Source organism: Phocoena phocoena, chromosome 8 (genome assembly GCF_963924675.1).
Source record: "Phocoena phocoena chromosome 8, mPhoPho1.1, whole genome shotgun sequence".
NCBI lineage: Eukaryota > Metazoa > Chordata > Mammalia > Artiodactyla > Phocoenidae > Phocoena > Phocoena phocoena.
In genome coordinates, this window is record NC_089226.1 from 25,068,751 (window position 1) to 25,090,052 (window position 21,302).

General features: G+C 40.8%; 1 protein-coding gene across 1 annotated transcript in view; it reads left to right on the forward strand.

The window, feature by feature from the left end:
- The first annotated feature begins 1,189 nt into the window (after positions 1 to 1,189).
- The window catches only part of SLC35F2 (solute carrier family 35 member F2), a 47,867-nt gene continuing 27,754 nt past the window's right edge, over positions 1,190 to 21,302 (forward strand). Inside the window, exon 1 of the mRNA XM_065882643.1 lies at positions 1,190 to 1,299. Within this exon, the coding sequence (XP_065738715.1) occupies positions 1,190 to 1,299 (110 nt within the window). The remainder of the gene's footprint in view (positions 1,300 to 21,302) is intronic.

The following is a 21,302-nucleotide window of genomic DNA, read 5'->3' on the forward strand; positions in this document are numbered from 1 at the left end:
GGGTCAAAAAAATGACCCATAAGAATCTAATTAAATTCCAATATGAAAATGCAGTCAGAGGTACTTTAAAAGGCCCAAAAGTCTTATAATAATCATTTAAACAATCTCCTACACGATTCCAACATTTTTTATCTATCGTCCCTTCTTGTGGGAACCATGGGCAAACATCAGACAAAAATATAAAAAAATCACGCAAATCTTTTTTTCTAGCCTTAATCTTTCGCATCTTGAGGGAATCCTCGATCCCCTGAAGAAAGAGTTCGTGGGAACTCAATTCCTGTCCCATATTTATAGCTCCGCTTACCTTATTCTCAGGTCACAACTGCCGAAGGGCGGCCAGTCCTCCGGGGACCTATTCAAGCTGCACTTTCGAGTTAACTCTCGCGGCGGCTCAGTGGGTGCCTGGCCAGGCGTTCGTAAGCGTGCTACCTCCGTTAGGATCCGTTCCTCGGGCCCCACGTTGGGCGCCAATTGTGCACGGCCCCGGGCGTCCCCGGGAGTCCCGACCAGCAGGACAAATCCTTGTGAGTCCGAGGAGGAACCTGTAGGGGTTGAAAAGGGAAGAAGGGGCAGGAGACGCGAAAGAATGGAGGTAAGACAGAATCCTGATCAAGCCTCAAACTTTTATTGCTGCAGTAGCTGTATTTATACAGTACAGAGAAAGGGGGGCGGGATCCAGAATAAGGGAAGTACTTGGCAAATTATCATTGGTGCTGCGTGCGCGGGCTTTCGTTTTAGGCGCGGGCTTTTATCTCATTAAGCAGGAAGAGAAGCAGGATGTCGGACATCTTCTAATGGCGAAAACTTCTTGGCTCCCAACAATTCACCTCATTTGCTGATTTTAAGTAAGGGACCATAAGAACTTGAAATGCATATTGGGTGTCAACCAACAGTGAAGCTCGACTGCCAAGGTGGAAAAAAAAAAAAGCGCCCTTTCTCCTCCTCCTCCTGGCCCCCCGAGGTGCCAGGTTGCAATCTGCAAATGTGTTGTCTGGCCCTAGGGGCTTGACAGTTAATGATTTACCGCAGAAGGAGCCCGCCGGCCGCGGTGTGAGAAGGACGCGAGCGAACCCGGCAGCGCGGACTCACTGGCCGAGCCGAGCCCCCACCGGCAGCACAGGCACCGCCTCCCGTCTTCCGGGACCCGGCACGTCTAGGGGTTCCGGGCGCCGGAGACCGCGGGGCTCTCATGGAGGCCACCTCGCCGGCGGGATCCGACCGCCCGCAGCCGCACGCGCAGGGAGCAGCGGGCGAGTCCGCCAGCCTCCTGCTCCGGATCAAGGGCAAACTCTTCACCTGGTGAGTGGAGGCCGCGCACGGCGACCGGCTGGGCGGCGGGCGCTGCTGGGAGCTCCCGGGTTCGCAAGTGGCGGCGGCAAGCACTGGGGTGCTGGTTCAGGCGGCTGAACATGTGCTGCAGGGATGTAGCTGTTTACTGGCTTTATGAAGCTCTTGGCGTCCCTCCCTTGACTCCCTCTTAGAAATCGTGGGGAAGTATTTCAGAGGATTTGAGGGGAAATTCACTGTCTTGGCATTGTTAGGTCAATCCCCAGTGGCCTCCCAGCGGGGAGGGGACGAAGTCCCCAGGGATGCTGTGAAGGAGGGGTGCCCAGTCTCGGGCTTGGTAGGTGGGTGAGCTCCTCTTCCTGCCGCCGGTGCCCACATTCCCTGCTGCGGAGCCCGGCAGAGTGGGCGGGTGATCCCTCACTAACAGTTGAGTTCACCCAAGTGAGAAGTCTGGGTTGAGTTTTGTGGTGCCGCCCCGAGGAAATCCAGAGCCTGCCTCTTTCCCGGGCAGAGTGAGGCGACGTAGCCACCTTCGGGTCTGAAGTCCAGGGAAGCCTGCTTCTCTTGTCACTGTGTTACGTGGAAAATAGAGAGAAATGTGCTCAAGGGATCGGCAGAGACTCTGGGACAGGGAAAGCATTTCTGTGGTTACTGGACGACTCGCATCCTGGAAATACAGATAACTCAGGATCTAAATAATGAAAGCGAACGTTCACTGAGCATTCACTATGTCACGTACTGTGCTTAGCGATTTATATGGATACTATCATTTAATCCATACCATTTTATGAGATGGCACTGTTGTTATCCCTGCTTTGCTGATGGAGAAACAAAGAAGGCTAAGCAATTTCCCGAAGGCCATGCGATGACCTGTAAGGGTGGCGCCTGCCAGCCCCAGTCTAAACTGGGCTTAAGTACTCCTGGCCGCTGGCACCCTTTTTTTTTTTTTTAAGATTAACAAAGTGAATTTTCCATTAAAGGTTGTGAAAACTGTCTTAAAAAGTCATACTATATTCAAAACTAGATCAATAATGGTGTATGTATTTTTTCATGTAAATAAGTTTTAAATAGCTGTGTGTGTTTAAAGGGCCAAAAATCACCTTGTATTATCCAGCTATATACAGTATGTCTGATTAATTTAGCCATAAGTTCTCAGCTGGGAGGCAGTGTAGTGTAATGTCTAAGGGTACAGATTCTGGACTCAAATCCTGTTTTTGTGCCACTTACCAGCTAGGTGACCTTGGGCAAGTCACTTAACTTCTCTGTGCCCCACTTTTCTTACTTGTAGAATGGGGATAATAAGAGTACCTACCTTGTTGGGTTATTGTGGAGATTAAGTGGCTGATTACGCAGGAGTGGCAGACAGCCTTGTTCATGGCACTATGCATGGGTTAGTTTACACCCACCATCAGCCTTCCATTCCTGGGTGATAGGAAGATGTGGTGTTGCTTCAGGAGATGACAAGCAACCCTGATGAGGAGACAGACAATATGGTGGATTAGTTGAGCAAGACATAACAAGGATTAGCAATAATTGTTTTTTCCTAATGCTCTAATATTTTCAAAATCTGGTATGTTTTACCAGGAACATCTGATAGCTTCCTAGATAGAAGATTTCTTCTGTCTCTGAACAGACTTTCTTTGTGCCTCCCTTATGGATTTTTACTTTCTTCCCTGTCTGATAGCTATTTATGTGTATCTTGCATTCCTGATGGACGAAGTCCTTAACAGCAGAAATCAAGTCTTTAAAATTTTTGTATTTCCCACAACCCCATAAATGAATGAATGAGGGATGACTAAGGTTCTTGAGGCTTCCTTTCCATTCTGCCATACTCTCTACAGTCTTCCCTTTATTGATCTTTATTCTGAGGGTCTTGGGCTGGAGCTTTTTTTTTGGTTGGCTGAGCTCTTTTGTTCATTAAGATTTTCAGTCCTACCTCTGGCAACCATCCAAACATGAATTCTTGTTTGCAGTTTCTCCTTGTCTAACCCAGCAATCAGAAAAATGCAGTTTACCTGATATCCAGGACTTCTTTTTTTTTTTTTTTTTTTTTTTTTTTTTTTTTTTTTATGCGTTACGCGGGCCTCTCACTGTTGTGGCCTCTCCCGTTGCGGAGGACAGGCTCCGGACGCGCAGGCTCAGCGGCCATGGCTCACGGGCCCAGCCGCTCCGCGGCATGTGGGATCTTCCCAGACCGGGGCACGAACCCGTGTCCCCTGCATCGGCAGGCGGACTCTCAACCACTGCGCCACCAGGGAAGCCCCTCCAGGACTTCTTATATTCAGTATTTTAAATTGTGGAGATTTAATACTCTCAGTATTAAAACTCATCCCCTAAATTTGAGTTTAGCTCCATGAATCCCTAACTGTTATGGGATGGAGAGAGGTTGGTAAGTAGATGTGTTATCACTATATGGGTAGGATATAAAGGAATAGTTTGTGACCACACAACTGGTTTCTACTCGTTTTACCGAAAGGGGGCAATAATACCTCTTTTGGCAACTGGGTACTAAATAACAGAAGAAAAGTTTAGGACCTTGAGCTGGTTCTGTTTTCATTATGAGAGGGATATATTCTAGGTAACACCAACTTCTGATATGCCTGCCTCAGTAGTAGACAGATAACTTTTTCTCTATGATTAAGAATATCAGGTCACTCGTTCAATAAAAATTTATTGAGGACCCACTACATGCCAGGCATTCATGATAATGAGCACTCTATGTTTCCAAGCAGATTCTGCTTGTAATTTCAGCTTTTGTCACTTATTGCTATCAACTCAAATGACAAATACTACGATAGGAAGATATGGATTTCCAGGAATACCTGAGGATATTTATTTAATCGTATGGATACTATCTAACAGATTATATCCTAATGTATACTCTAATTCAAATATGAAAAAATGCATGTTTATTATAATGACTATCAAATTTATATCTCTAGCAAAAATTGTTAATTATTATTTCACATATTTGTCCTTTTCCCATCAAATAGATGGTAAGCTTTTTGAGGGCATAGGTTTTATCCCATTCTTTTCATAGTACAGTGCAGGACATGTATTCATTCATTCAGTCTTTCATTCGATAAACCTTGAGCATTTATGATGTTCAAGGTTCTAGACTAGTCTCTGTGCTATTAAGATGAATAGGATATAGTTCCTGTTCCCAGAGAACTCATGATCAAATTATGGTAAGAAGTTATGATAAAAACATCATAAAAAAAAGAAGTTATGATAAGTACTGTAGAGGTGAGCACAAAGTACAGATGGCACAAAGTAGGCCAGAGATCATGTCCACCAGCATGAGGGAGCTCGACAGAGAAGGTGATCGGGAATTTGAAGCATGAATGAGTTTTCCAGGTGGACTAGGTGAGGAAGGACAGTCCAGGCTTAGAGATGCCAAAGAGTATTTTCCTCAAGGAACTGCAAATAGCTTGGTTTGAGGGGGGCACAGTCTTGAGGAGGAATGAACAATAGTATTTGGTCAGTCTACATGTGTACTCCTTGTTACTGTCTAGTAAAGGGCCTGGCCCTTTGGTTCTTCTTTTCTGTTTGGTTTCCTCATTTCAAAGGTTAAGGCGCAGAAATTTGGAAGGAGTCATTTAGTGGTGTTTAACTGTACAGCCTTCATCTATTCACTCAACAAACATCTATTGAGCACTCACTGTGTGCACAACACAATCCTAAGCCGATATGTAGCCCTCCTGAAAGGTACTGTAAATTGAAGAACTTTCTGTGGCCTTGCAAGTGAGGGATTAGGGAGCTCTAGATCCTACCAGTCTCCAAAATATCTTCTCCCTTCCCCTTTAAATTTGCAAGATTACTTAATATCTGCCTCTTCTACTAGACTTCAGGAGGTAAGGAATCCAATCTAGTTTTGGTCACTATTGTATTCTCTGCCAAGTGTAGTGCTTACCTTGCAAATACATACACAATGAATACCAGATGTGACTATATGAATCCTTAATTCCAAATAGGAATTTTATAATAGATCACATCTCTTTAAAAAAATTTTCTATTCAGCACTATATGTTTATGACCCAGTCATGTTTTGTTCCTCTACTCCATCGTTTTTCAATCTCAGCCTTACTGACATTTTGGGTCAAATAATTCTTTGCTCTGGGGGCTGGCCTGTACACTGTGGGATGTAGCAGTATCCCTGGCCTCTACCCTCTAGTATAGCACTCTCTCCACCTCCTTACCTCTGAGTTGTGATAATCAAAAATCTTTCCAGACATTGTCAGATGTTTCCTGGGGGACAAAATGACCCTGGTTGAGAATCACTGATCTAGCCTGTTGTTTCTAACTATCTGTGGTTCCATGGTCCTTCAGTGATGGACACTCAAGATAGTTTCCAACTCCCAGCCACAAACAACACTGATGAGCATTCTCATACATGTCCCCTTGTGTACTGGGGAAGAGTCAATGGCCAGGCCTGGCCAAGTCCCTCCAGGTGGCTTTAAGTAGAAGGGAGGGGATGAATCCCAGAATGGAGAATGCTTGGGCATTACAAAACCACTGTTGATTGCTTTTGTTTGGCACCCCTCCATCAGGCTGTTCTGTGACCACGGCTTTATCACCAGCTGCTCTGGAAGAAGGAGGAGGCAGTATCTCTAGGTTGTAACCCATTAGCCCTAGGAGCTTGGAGGGCGGTGGGTGGAGGAATGGCTCCTGGCTAGAAAGCCTGAACCTTTTTAACTTCTCAACACTGCAGGAAGTTGTTAAAGGGATAGGCAGTAATACAATGTAGGGGAGAGGTAAGGGTTGACATTAAAAGCTTTCCACTTGGCCTCTGGCTGTTCTGTGCCCCGGGTATAGTCCTGTCCCTCCCCCAGACCAGTTCTAGGAATAACCTTTGGGTTATTCCTGCTTATCTGTGCTCCTTTCTTCAGGTTGATTTGGAGGAATATGAGATGGCTGCCAGTGCTTATTTCCCATCTTGACAGCATTTCCAGAATATTTCTGGAGTCCACCTTCCCCTCCAATCCTTATTATCACTACTTCAGTTTAGGCCTTTATCATTACTTGGACTTTTGTCGTAGCTTCCATCCATGCCTCCACCTACCCTAAATCATCTTATTTCACAGGAACCAGAGTAATGTCAAATAAAATTAAAGGGTACCAATAGCTGCCATCAAATGAGAATTTACCACCTATCAAGGTATCCTACTAACATTTCATCAGTCCTTATAAAAAGTTTTTTTAGTCCCTTTATAGCATAGAAGTAACTTGCCTGAGGGCACATGGTTAGTGAGAGGCAGAGTTGAAATAGTTTCATTTGATTCCAAACCAGACTGTTTTACAGTACTATCTCAGAAATCTCACTGCATCATGTGCGGGCTGAAACCTTTTGGCTTCCTCCCATCACCTGCATCAGTGGTTTGCAAATTGAGGGAGCTCTTGGGGTTCCCTGGAGGCTCCTCTGGGTCCATTATGGGGGCAAGTTAGGAAACAGAAGCTGGTGGCTCCTGGGCTGGCCTCTGGCCCTCACCAGTCTGTTGCTTTGCCTGGTTTATAGTTGGGCTTCTGTGCAAGATGTTTGAAGAAAGGATTCTGCAGCTAAAACAAGACTGAGAGCCACTGGTTACTGGATGGAGCTCAAGCTGTGGCTGTTGCTACTGCTTCTGGCTGTTGTTCCCCTCCTCCCTCCTTCATTTTCTTCTTTACCTGAACACAGTTATTATATTTTTAGTGGTTTTTATTATGGTAAAAAATATATAACATAAAATTTACCATTTTAAGCATTTTAAGTGACATTAAGTACATTCACAACGTTGTGCAACCATCACTGCTCTCCATTTCCAGAATTTATTATTCCAGACAGAAACTCTGAACCTGTGTAAACACTAACTCTGCATCCCCCTCTCCCCTCAGCCCCTGGTAACCACCATCCTACTTTCTGTCTCTACAAATTTGACTATTCTAGATCTCTTATATAAGTGGAATCATTCAATATTTGTCCTTTTGTGAGAACTCAAGGTTCTTGACGTGAACTGTAAGGCCCCCTATCATTGGCCCTCTTCCCTCTCCAAGTTTATCTCCCAGAACATCCATCTCTCATGTGGCGGCCCAGCAATAACGGCATGCCTCTGAGTCCCTTGCTGTCTGCATCTTTACACCTGTACCTCCCTCCTTGAATGCTTTCCTATCTGACCTCATGGCTGCTTAAAGACTCTTTGTAGACAGCATCAAGTCAGGCAGTCTTCTTCCCTGGCTCCTTGCTGTACTCTGTTGGATGCCCTTCCTCTATGCCCTTCAGTTACCTGTTTCCTAACTCGTTACATTTACCATATTATGACAAAAAAGGTAATTTTCACTAGCCATAGCGTGGAAGAAGCGAACTGGCTCTCAAGGTAACTGCTTGTGTATATAAGTTTTGGTAAGTTTGTTAAAAAGTTATAAAGCTTCCTTATATTATTATTTACTGAGGAACATCAGAGAAAATGAATCATATCATGCAGGTGAATTTTACAGAAAACTTATGACCCACTCTTTTAAAGTATTAAAATTTACTTTTAAACCCAATTAAAATGACACTGTTTATGTAATGGATTACTCACTTCTGTTAATTAATTTATTCATAATTTTGGGCAGCAGTTCTTCAACATTTAATTAGTTTGTATCAAACAACTTTCTAGGGTAGGCCAACCCATTGAATTACTTAGTGGGTCCATTTGCAACTAATCCTGGAGATTTTACCAAGGGGAAAAAACCCATTATTTAGAAGTCTTCATGGTATATTTAAAACAGATATATGAGACTACTTGCCTTTTAATAAACAAAGTGCATTCAACATATCACCTTTTCTTCATGATTCAGGATCATCATTATGATGATTTATTTATTTATTTTTTTTTTTGCGGAACGCGGGCCTCTCACTGGTGTGGCCTCTCCCGTTGCGGAGCACAGGCTCCGGACACACAGGCTCAGTGGCCATGGCTCACGGACCTAGCCGCTCTGCAGCATGTGGGATCTTCCCAGACTGGGGCATGAACCTGTCTCCCCTGCATCGGCAGGCGGACTCTCGACCACTGCGCCACCAGGGAAGCCCCATTATGATGATTATGATGATTAAAATTATTATTCTGAGTGGTTGTAATATGATCAGAGGTTAATTTCTTGTCTTATTTTTTTCTGACTTCTTTCTGACAGTTTTCACACATGATTTTTTTCTGTATTACTGAGCATATCTCTGAAAGTCTGCATTCTTACTAAATTATGACTTCTAACCTGTTAACGCTGTAGAAACCAGGTAACCCCGTTTCTTAGAATTGCTCGTAGTGAAAGTATAAATAGGCCCTGTATAAAGATTTAAATGGTTTTTATTTTAATAAATTATAAAAACTTTAAGTCCACAAATTTTGGGACATTTTTTTGGATGGTTACAGGAGTCTATGTTAATTAAAGTCATCAGATAAGTAATATGTCACAAAAACTTGGTTATTTATGCTAATGATGCAGAGAAAGATTCCATGAAAAACCACCTTTGAGTCCCAAACTTCTTTCTAGTCATTTCTTGGAAACCAGAGTATTTAAGGAACGTTTTAACTCAGTTTTTTTAATCCAACAAATCCTACTGAGAGTTTGAAGCTAGTATTATTGAGAGCTTGAAGCTTAGAGCTTCCCAGAGGAGTACTGAGCAAAAGAGTTTAGGAGAATATTTCTTAAGCTTTTCACTGTGGTATCAAGCCAGAGATAAAAAAAATAATAAAAGCCAATCTTTGTTGAGTAAAGTTTACTTAGTATACCTAGAGCAACTTCACTATTCCAGCACCTCATGTGGATTAACTCATGTAATCCTTACAATAATACTCTGCAGTAAGTATTATACTATCATTGCCAGCCTACCAGACACATTTGGAAGCTGAGGCACTGAGAGGTTAAATCGTATTTCCTAACAGGATTAGTCACACAGTAGTAAGGAAAGCAACCAGGTTTCATCTCCTCCACCAAGTCAGTCTGGCCACAGAGCCTGTGCTACTAACCAGTGTGGTGACCCTGCCTCCTATGAGCTGGGCAATAAACAGAAAAAAAAGGACTTGGAAAATTTACCCCCTAGGGTTTTTGCTCTGGGTTATTTGTATCGCCTTGGGGGGCCAGAGAGTATATAAAGTCACACGATAAATATAATGCTCTTTCTGGGGCATCATTTAATTTATTTTTTAGATTCCAGTTGCACAGAAGTGGATTAATCATAATCCCTGGCTCATGACACCCTTTCGTTGTTGGCCCATGAATAAGTTAATTTTTTTTTGTGCAGTAAGTTCCTGTATACCTACAACCAGCCTTAAAGGTAATTTTAATCTACCTATTAGTCATCTCCTCCTTCATATCCCTTCTTCCCCAACCAAAGGTAATCACCATCCTGAATCCTCCTTTCACCATTTCCTTGCTGTCATTTTGATTGGAGGGTGTTCACATTGGTGCCCCTCTTAGAATTCTCGCACAGGAGTCTGGGGAGAGGGAGAATCCTGGAGGTAGAGGCCATATCCTCTACATGTTGCCCACTGTTTAGTGCTGCCCCCTCCCCTCTTGTAGGCTGTAGGACTCAAGTTTCTCTGACCTGTGTCCAAAGAGAATAGGTGAGTTGAATATGTGTTTCAGACTTTCTCATTTCAGCCAATCAAAAATTGGAGGACAGAGGGAGGATATCATAAATAGATTTTATGTCATCTTATTTTCATTAGAACACCCCTTATTAAAATAATTAATTATAGAACATATAATCAAACGAGTGTGTTAATGCCCATTGTTAGAGATGCAAGGTAATTTGTATCAGTTGGTCTCCCTGTATGGTATTATAATCCTCAATATTGTATATTTTATTTTTGTTCTTATCAGGGAGGCAGTGTGTAGCATGAGAAAATACAAACTGAACAGCTAAAACTCAGTTTCTCACCTATTCAATTGTACTTGTAATCCCTTTCTTACAAAAGTTTTTGTGAGATTTAAATGAAACAACATATATAAGCACTTAGTATGGCACCTGACACACAGTTATTTTTATTAAGCCACCTCACTTTTGTTAGGATAATAATAAAGGATTTTTGAGTTCATAATAAATGCAAGTAGTATCCCCACTGTCCTCAGTTTCAGTAACACGTGGTCAACTGAGGTCTGAAAATATTAAATGGAAATTCCAGAAATAGACAATTCATAAGTTCTAAATTGCGTGCTGCTCTGAGTAGCATGATGAAATCCCGTGCCGTCTGCTCCATCCCACCTGGGACTTGAATCATCCCTTTGTCCTGCGTGTCCTGCCCATTAGTCACTTGTAGCATCTTGGTTATCAGATTGACTGTTCTTGTGTTCAAATCACAATTACTTTACTTAAAAATGACCCCCAAATGAAAGAGTAGTGATGTTAGCAATTTGGATATACTACAGAGAAGCCATAAAGTGTTTTCTTTAATTGAAAAGGTGAAAGTTCTCTACTTAATAAGGAAAAAAATTGTCAGCTGAGGTTGCTAAGATATATGGTAAGAACAAATCTAGATGTGAAGTTGTGAAGAAGGAAAAAGAAATGTGTGCTAGTGTTGCTGCAGCACCTTAAACTGCAAAAGTTACAGCCACAGTGTGTAATAAATGCTCAGTTAAGATGGAAAAGGCATTAAAGGCATTAAATTTGTACCATAAGATATTCTGAGAAGGATCACATTCACATGACTTTTATAACAGTATATTGTTGTGATTGCTCTATTCTATTAGCTACTGTTGTTAACCTCATTTATAAATTAAACTTTATCATAGGTATGTAGGTATAGGAAAAAACATAGCATATATAGGGTTTAGTACTATCCACATTTTTGGGCTTCCACTGGGGTTCTTGGAATGTATCCCTCATGGATAAAGGGGAGGGGGCTACTGTACTTCCAATATAACAATGATTATGAGCCACACTGCTTGGGTTGCTCTCCAGGTTCTACCACTTACTAGCTGTGTGATATTGGGCAAGTTGCTTAATGTCTTGTGCCTCAGTTTCTTTATCTATAAAGAGCTATAAAAGTAGTACCTACCTGGGACTTCCCTGGTGGTCCAGTGGTTAAGACTCCATGCTTCCACTGCAGGGGGCACGGGTTGGATCCCTGGTTGGGCAACTAAGATCCCACATGCTGCATGGCGTGGACAGAAAAAAAAAAAATAGTACCTACCTTTAGGATTGTTGGGAGGATTAAATGCATTAGGATTATGAAACTGAAATTGTTAGAACAGTGCTTTGTACATAATGTGCACTCAACAAGGGTCAGATATTGTTATTACTACTGTAAACAATAACAGTGGTAACAGTAATAATAGTAATGGTAACAATAGTAACAACAACAATAATAACAGTACTAGATATTGTGTGGATATGTATATAAGGGGGAGGCACAAAAATATCCATGACAGTTTCTGCATTTATAATCTAGTAAAACAAATAAATACAACAGGCATATAAAACACTACAGACAGGATGTAGAAAATGGGAAGGAAAGTTACAATGCAAATGCCATAGGAGTTGAGAGGACATCATTCTGGAACTGGGCACCCTTCTTACTATCTTTCTTCCCACAATTATTTCATTTTCTTAGCATAGAGGAATGGAAAGAACATGGTCTTTAGAATCTTGTTTGGATTTTAATCTAGTGTTACTATCTGTGTGTCATATCAACTTGGTTAAAAAACTTTGAACTTTTGCAAAATTTTGCCTACATTTTAGGTTTGTATGAAAATCCAGTAAGATAATATATGTAAAAGCTCAATACAGTGACTGACACTTGTCTCCCTTTTATTGTATAGACAGTGAGTATTAATGTTTCCCTTGTATTCTTGCCTACCTAGGAATCATGCAGGACATAATATGTAAGGAAATCACTGGATTTCCAATTTTTACTTTTGTTGGTTTGAATAAATCTAGTTTGGTAGTTTCTGTCTTGACGGCATGGTTTCATTTTTTTCCCAGCAAAGGATGAAAGTGTTTTAATCCAGGATGGCTCCTGATCAACTTTGTCTGAAGTTACTTAATAGGCTTTTTACTTGATGTGATTATCTTGTTACTAAGGCCATTCATTGAGATTAATGTAAATAGTTAAATAATATTATGATTCAAGTATGATTTTAAGTGTCATATGCAACTAAGTTGACTTGGTGTATTAGTTTTCTAGTGCTGTCATAACAAATTACCACAAATTTAGTAACTGAAAACAATACAAATTTATTATCTTACAGTTCCTTAGGGCAGAAATCTAACACAGGTCTCACTGGGCTAAAAGCAAGGTGTCAGCAGGGTTTTGTTCTTTTCTGGAGGCTCTAGGGAGAGTGGATTTCTTTTCCTTTTTCAGTTTCTAGAGGATACCTGCATTCCTTGGCCTTTGGCCCCTTCCCCATCTTCAAAGCCAGCCACTTTGCATCTCTCTGACTTTTCTTCTGTAGTCATACCTTCCTCAACCACAGATGGGAAAGATTCTTCCTTTTAAGGACTCATCTCAATGTACTTAACCATAATCACATCTGCAAAGTCCCTTTTGCCATGTAAAAGGAAAAAAACTTCTGACAACAAATGTCAGGGTGGGGGTGCGTGGTTTTCTCACATCAACCGATTCTTCAACTCTCTAGACACAAATTGGGTGTCCTACAATTTAGTTATGACACTATTTGGAGCTAGTGCAGATGATGCAGGTTAAGGACTCAGTCCCAAAAGATTGCCCCCGTCCCCCAACCTCCCATTTCAGACACCACTCACAAGTCCCAGGTTGTCACCTTGTACTTCTGATCAACCAGCTATAAATCAGAGGTTCCCATAACCTCCTCCTCGGGTTTGATAATTTGCTAGAGTGGTTCACAGGACTCAAGAAGATTACCAGTTTATTATAAAAAGATACAACTCAGGAACAGTAAGATAGAAGAAATGCATAGGGCAAGCTATGGAGGAGGGGGCATGGAGCTTCCATGCCCTCTCCAGGTACATCACCCTCCCAGCACCTCAGTGTGTTCACTGACCTGGAAGATCTCTGAAAACCTTGGTTAGGGTTTTTACGAATGCTTCGTTATGTAGGCACGAGTGATTAACTCATTGGTCATTAGTGATTAACTCAGCCTCCAGCCCCTCTCCCCTCCCTGGGGGTGGAGCTGAAAGTTCCAGCCCTCTAATCTCTGGCTGGTTCCCTTGGCAGCCAGTCCTCCATCCTTAGGGGCTTTCTTAAAGTCATATTATTAACATAAACTCTGGTGTGGTTGAAGAGGGCCTGTTATGAATAACAAAAGATGATTCTTTCACCTTTATCACTCTGCAGCTATTTCAGGAATTGGGGACAAACAAACAAACAAAAAAAGGTGCTCTTTTCACTCTTATCATTTAGAAAATTACAAGGGTTTTAAGATCTGGCCAGAAAACAAGACTAAAATATGTATTTCTTATATCATAATATCACACTATTTAAGGTGAACTATTCACAGGTTCCAGGGTACTAGGACATGGACAGTTTTGGGGAGACATCATTCTGCCTACTACACTTGGTGATAGAGTCTAAAATTAGTTCCAATAAAAAAAAAAAAAACAGCTTTAGAGCACAAATACCACCTGGATGCTGGTAAAAATGTAAGCAATAATTCATAAAATGTCAAGGAAACCTTTTTTAAACCTTTTCTCAGCTCATCTAACCCACACCTTCTGCACATGGTCAGTGTTTGAAATAACCAACCAAGAATTGGTACTCTTTTCAGGTTGTACCACAGGTTTGAAAGAGATTTGGTAGCTGCTAATTTCTTTGGATGAGCTGCATCTCTAGGCTCCAGGCATGCTGGAGAATTCACAGTACCATTCTCTCTGCTGAGACCCTATAAGCGGATAGGGTAGGGGGACCCTGGAGAAAGAGAACCAGGCATGGCTTTCTTGACATTAGAGAAAGACCTAAGCCATTTTGTGATCTAAGCCTGAACACAATGCTCTTGAACAGGTCTCAGTAATTAGTGATCTTAAGGGAACAAAAAAACAAATGAGTTCTTAGGCAAGAGAAGTAACAGTAGCAAAGAATAAATCAGTTATAAAGGCTCTCAGTTCTGTTTCAATGGTAAAGATAGCCTGAAGCACATTCTTGGGCTGTTTTACAGAATTGAGCCCCCCAACCCCACCCCCTGCCCAGTGCAGCTGGAACCTAAGGAATGATGATGTTGAGCTTTTCTGACCCACGAGATTTCGGTCAACTAAAGCTTGGACTCTGTCAACCTTTGTCCCAATTCTATGCTGAATTCTTCTCTGCTCAAGCCCCTTCATGAATATGCATATACCCTCAGCTTCAGACTTCCCCAATTTTGCTGTTGGGGAGACACTGCTTTGGGAAAGATACCTGTTGTTCTTACTTGCTGCAAGTAATAAATCCTTCCTTCTCCCACTCTTTGGCTTGGCAGTGTTTTTTAGCTCAACACCCACTAAGAAGTGAACCCAGTTTTCGGGTAACAGAACAGCAGTTCCTATTCCCTTTCTGTTAACCTGAGCAACTTGACTTCATTCTTTGTGTCAGATGAAATATCACTTCATGAGGAAAGCCTTGCATGAAATCTCAAATTAGGTTAGGTCCCATCCCAATTGTTTCTTTACTGTTTTTCTTCACTGCTGTGTTGTGAATTTCATGAAGGCAGGCTCTCTATCTATTATTTTTCTATATTCCCAGAGCCTGACATACTGTCAGGAACTAAAAAAATATTTGCTGAATTGAAAAGGATACCATTAAGAAGATGGTAATAAAGGTCACCATGGGTTATTGCAATTGCCTGCCTTGTGGACTATTTCCACTAAGCAGTTTCTAGGTAGGAGTGGTGTACTACTGCAAAGGCTACCCCTCTTCTGAAAAAAGACACAGTTATTAACTTGATTTGATCATCCCTGAGATCATCTCCCTTGAACAAGCTGCAGCTTTCTACTCCACAGGTGCAGTTACCTTCAAATACCTCAAATGCTTTTCTCTCTCCACACTTCTCTATTTGTGTGAGGATGAGTGTGTGTTTCTGCTTAACTCTGATTTTCTAGAGGGCTTGATATTGGTAGCCTTCTCTTTTATTGGCTGTGGGATGATACTGTGATGATGAAAGTTGCCAGGTATTGCAGAAGGTTATATACTTCAGTAGTGTGCATAGTATTTATTAAATTGCTTGGTGTGTGTTAGGATATATTTATATACAAAATTCCAAGTAAAATGTAAAATAATCATAATTCTATGATAACTGATTTAATTCTATGCAAACCCAGTCTGCAGTTATTATGGAATATTTTATCTATTATAAAAATATGGGGAAATATAATATTGAAGACATATTCAATGATCACGTAAGAAGTCAGGCATTTATATAGAGATGTATTTTTGCAGCCTCATCCATTGTCATCAAACATTTGGTTATAGGAAAAAAAGAAGAGATTAATCCTCTACTTTGAAGTTATTTTAACAGAATCATGTAGGAGGGAACATGGTGGGCTAGCAGAAGCACTCTACTTAGTGTTGGGGTTTTGTATTTTGTACCTATTTCTGCCACTTTTGAACAACATCGGTTAGGTGACCCATTTCACCTCTCAGTCTTGGTTTCTTCGTCTGTAACTCCACAGCACTGTCAAATGGATCAAAAATCAAAGAGGGTAGAGAGAAGTTTTTGTAAATTGTGAGGCACTATAAAAAACATAAAGTTAGGTATTCTGATGGGGTCCATTTGTGTGAATGTAATAAATAAATAATATTTGATGATGACGGATGCCCCATTGGCGAGTCCAGGGAGCTTTAAGTCAGCAGTTTGGAAACCTTGAATTGTCAGCTGAGAATCGCAGGTAATAAGAAGGTTGGGGGAGAAGCAAAGGTGAGCTGTGAATCCACATTAGCACAAGGATTCAAAATGAGGAGTCAAAGAAGTCTTCTAATGTTATGTTCTCTTCTGGTCCCTTCACTTTACAGGTTTTCATAGAAAGAAAGGATTTTTTTTTTTTTTTTTTTTTTTTTTTTTGCGGTACGTGGGCCTCTCCCGTTGCGGAGCACAGGCTCCGGGGCGCACAGGCTCAGCGGCTCCGCAGCATGTGGGAAGCTCGCGGACCGGGCCACGAACCCGTGTGCCCTGCTTCGGCAGATGGACTCTCAACCACTGCACCACCAGGGAAGACCCTCTCTCCTGGCATTTTTTACCTTTACAGCAATTCAGCCTGCCCATATTGATTCACATACTGGATAAACAAAGATGAATAGGACATTGTTTCTGCCTTTTAGTAGCCTACAACCTACCTGGGGAGCCAAACACATACTAAGTAGAGTATAATGTGAGACATTTTATTAGATCAGCAATCTTTAGGGTTTTCCTCCATTATAAACCCCTTTTCATTACTTCTCTGCCAGGAATTAATGTATATTGAAACTCCTGTAAATTGCATTTGTTAAGTAATAATGAATTTATTTTTCCTTCTCTCTCTTTTAACTAATCAGACACTAAAACTTCTGATAAACAAGAGAAAATGAGTGTTACCATGCTTAGTTGGTAACTGAAAGTAAGTAAATGTGATGTTTGGGTTTATCATGGGTAAATGTGGGGGTTCTGTTAGGCTTAAAAAATATGGAAACGTTTAAATAAAAATAGAGACTATTACCTGCTGTGATGTACTCATCACCCAATAATTATCAACTCATTTCATTTGCACTGCTCCACTTCACCCCTTCTGGATTATACTAAAGTAGATCTCAAGCATCATATAATATCATTCATAAATATTTCAGTATTGATCTCTGCAAGATAAGGGCTTAAGAAACGTAGTCATAGTACCATTATTCCACCTAAAAATTAACAATAGTTCCTTACTATCATATATCTTGTCCATGTTCAGATTTCCCCAATTATAGCTTAATTTTAAAAACAGTGTTTTTAGGGGCTTCCCTGGTGGCGCAGTGGTTGAGAGTCCGCCTGCCGATGCAGGGGACGTGGGTTCGTGCCCCGGTCCGGGAAGATCCCACATGCCGCAGAGCGGCTGGGCCCGTGAGCCATGGCCCCTGAGCCTGTGTGTCCGGAGCCTGTGCTCCGCGGCGGGAGAGGCCACAGCAGTGAGAGGCCCGCGTACCGCAAAAAAAAAAAAAAAGAAAAAAAGAAAAAATCGTGTTTTTAAACCAAGATGCACATAAGGCCCATGCATTTCAACGGGTTGTTATATCTACATCTTTTTCTTCTATACGTTTCCTCTTCCTCTTGGCTCTTTTTTGTCGTCTTTTTCGTTTCTTGGCTCTTTTTTTTCTTGCAGTTTATTTTTGAAGAAACAGTTCATTTGTCATGGAGAGTTTTCCACACTCTCAGTTTTGCTGATTGTATCTTTCTGGTGGGTGTACAGTATTTCCTTCTCAGAATACTGTTTTTAAATGCAGAAAATAAAATATATAGGATTATAGTGGAAACACATTACATCTGTTTAGGTATTAAACTATTAAAAACATATTATGATGTTAATATATGTGCTTCTTTAAAAAAAACGCGTTAAATAACGAGATCTCACAATGGGTCTTTACCATGATTTTGGAGTAGTGATGATATTTTGAAATTTCAGCAACAGTTGTCATATGATATGAAAATATCTGTGAATTCCTTGGCAGCAAAGTCATAGGTACTGCTAATACCTCTACAGTTTGTTACCCATGTTCACAATCGAAGGGAACGTATTATGATGTATTTTTTTCCCATCCAAGTTCATATATTTCCCAGAATATTTTCATGGACCTGATCAGTGGACCCCTGTTAAAAACCCTGTGGTCCTACATTTTTGGCAAGACTATTTCATAGATATTGTGTATTATCTTCAGGAGATGCATAACGTTTGGTTGTCCTTATTGTTGTTGTTGTTATATTCGGAGCTATCAAGTTTTATTGCCTAGATTATTATTTTATTAGGGGTTGTAAAATGATATTCTATTTCTGTCATTCCATTTTTATTTATTATATAAGTATTTCTACAAACTCCTGTCATTAACTCATTACCCTGAGGTATAATTTGTATAGGAAGGGAGGGATTGCCCTTTGAGTTAATTCTAACTTTTAATAAAGTTCAGAACCATAGGGTTTTTAATATAACCTCTTCAGTCTTACATCTTCATCTCCTTTTTCCTGTACCCAAAATCAATACATTAATATCATTTCTTGTTTGCTTTATTCCACAGTATGCACAGTCTCAAAATAATATCAACACTACCTCTAAAAAGTTTAAGATATTTTACAGTTCTTATTGTTTCTGTGGTATATTCTATTAGGAATGTACTGTCAAATTAGTGTGTTTTAAAGTCGCTTGAAATAATTCCTTTCTATTTGGTTTTGCCACCAACTTAAGACATCCTTAAGTTCATTTAAAATTTTGTTTTTAATTTTATATGTAGCTTTTTAAAAAATTTAATTTTTGTTTTATAATTATGTAAAATACATGGCTCCTAAGACAAATCTATAAAACAAGGCATATTCAGACATAATGTACCTCTTACTTTTTCTCTCTCCTGACCTATAGGTAACAGTAAAAAGTTACCTGTTTTCATTTAAAAATACTAACAAATATAGGTAAATGTTTGCATTCCATACCCATTTTCCTCCTCATTTGGTTCTTTTTTTAGTATATCCTGGCCGTCATTTTATAGAGTGTATAGAGATATTTACTTTGCTTTTTATAGCCGCACGGTATTCCTTTGTGTTTATTAAGCTAGTCCCCTGAGACAGGAAGGCGGCAGGGCACAACCTTTAAAAGAATGACAGCCATTGAGGACACTATGTAAACCGTTTAGAACGAACTGGGTCCAAGATGATGGGTGATTGACTTCCACTAGACCTTGAACCTCAGTATATGTTCATTGCAATACATCAGCAAGCTAAATGACACACCCACAGGCGCCATGACAGTTCCGAGGCCGACCATAAAAGGTAAAAAAGTGGGCAGTGGCCCAATTCATGGAAATCCCCACCTCTTCCCCAAAATTGTTGGAATAATCCTCCCACTCATTAGCCTATGAAATTATCCACCCCTATAAAAACTGACAACTGCATACCCTAGTGCCTGTCATCTTCTGAGGTGGCCCACACTCTGTCTATGGAGGGTGTATCTCCCTGAATAAACCTTCTGTCACTTTACTATGGCTCACTCTTGAATTCTTTCCTGTGTGAAGCTAAGAACCCACACTTGGCAGCCATCCCAGGGACTCGCCTGACACCAGGGACATGACCATCCTCTTGTGCTCACTTTCTTTCCTGCAACAATATTTTTAGACATACAGGTTTTTTTCTTTAGATTTGTACTATTATAAATAGTGCTGCAGTGAATAGTCTGTATATATTTACTGAGCATCTACAATGAGTAAGGCATAATCCAATGGGGAAAAAAGAAAATTACCTTTCCTTACTTGCCTTCCTTTTGAGGTAATAATATATACTACTGCCCTTTCTATTCTTTGAAATTTGGCTTGCTTGGCCACTTTGAGTTTTGAATATGCCTTTATTACATCAGAATGTGTGTTCTTCAAAACTGCTAGCTACTTATGCTTATTAGCATTAGATGATACACTAATGGCTAAATTTTTGAATCATAGAAATGTAGATAAGGAAAGAATATAACAGGTCATCTAGGCTGCTACTCACTATATAAAGAAAAACTATCATATTTTAGCTTCCTTCCAGTCTAATTTAAAATACTCTACTAATAGACACTGGATAATCTATGTGCTAAATGTGATGATTTATTCTTTCCAGATTTGTAATAGGATTTTATTTTTTTTATGTTGGGGGTAGGAGTTTATTAATTAATTTATTTATTTTTGCTGTGTTGGGTCTTCGTTTCTGTGCGAGGGCTATCTCCAGTTGTGGCAAGCGGGGGCCACTCTTCATCGCAGTGCGCCGGCCTCTCACTATCGCGGCCTCTCTTGTTGAGTAGCACAGGCTCCAGACTCAGGCTCAGTAGTTGTGGCTCACGGGCCTAGTTGCTCCGCGGCATGTGGGATTCTCCCAGACCAGGGCTTGAACCCGTGTCCCCTGCATTAGCAGGCAGATTCTCAACCACTGCGCCACCAGGGAAGCCCCTGTAATAGGATTTTTATAGAAGTGCTCAAGTTATTATTCTATCCCGGGTATTTACAGATGGCGGTATGATAGATTTAAAAATCTCCCCAAGGAGACGGCTCCATAAATGTCTTTTAGCTTTGATACTAAATCTTGCCTTTAGATGATAATGTGCAACCTAGCAGCACGGATTTGAGACATAAAGTGAACAAAAATGTGTGATTTGCATTCAAACGATGCATTGTATCGGTCATTTGACACTTTTTTTTTTCTTCAAATAATTCAGTGGTTTGTCATCTTCATTGTGTATTACATGCATCTAGGGGACTTTTAAAGTAGACTGATATTTGGATGCCACCTCCTAAGAATGTGATTCAACTCGTTTGGGCTGATGTCTTAGTTTTGGTGTTGTTTTAAAGCTCCCAATGATTTTTAAATGTACCCCCAGGTAAAGGACTATCAATCTAACCTGACATTCCAAATGAAGAAGAGCTGAATAAATGAATCAGTCCTGTCATTGTGTCTTGTGTATATTTTATGTAAAGCTAGTGTTTGAATTAGGCAAAAATCCTTCATTCCTGAATCTTCCTGGAAATTGTTCACCTTTCTGGTCTATGATCAAGTGTCTCATTCTTTGTGAACGTTTTCCAGGCAGTCTTGACTCTTCCTTATCCTGGCCACGCATACAACTCTGTTTTGACACTTTCCCATTTTATTGTGGTTCTGTGTTGTGAGGTCTCTTTCCTCAACTAGACAGAAAGCTCCTTAGCATGTTCAACAATGGCAAATATCCTTGAAGCACTTATTCTGTGCCAGGCACTGTGTTACTCATGGAGAATATAATGTCCCTGTCCTCCTGGAGCTTAGAGTCCTGGAGGAAGAAGAAGCATGGTAGGTGCTAGGATAGAGGGATATGGTATTTTTTCAGGGCACACAGCAAGAGCCTGCTGACCTGTTCTGGAGAGAAGTGGGCCTGGGACCATGAAATACATGGGCTTTCT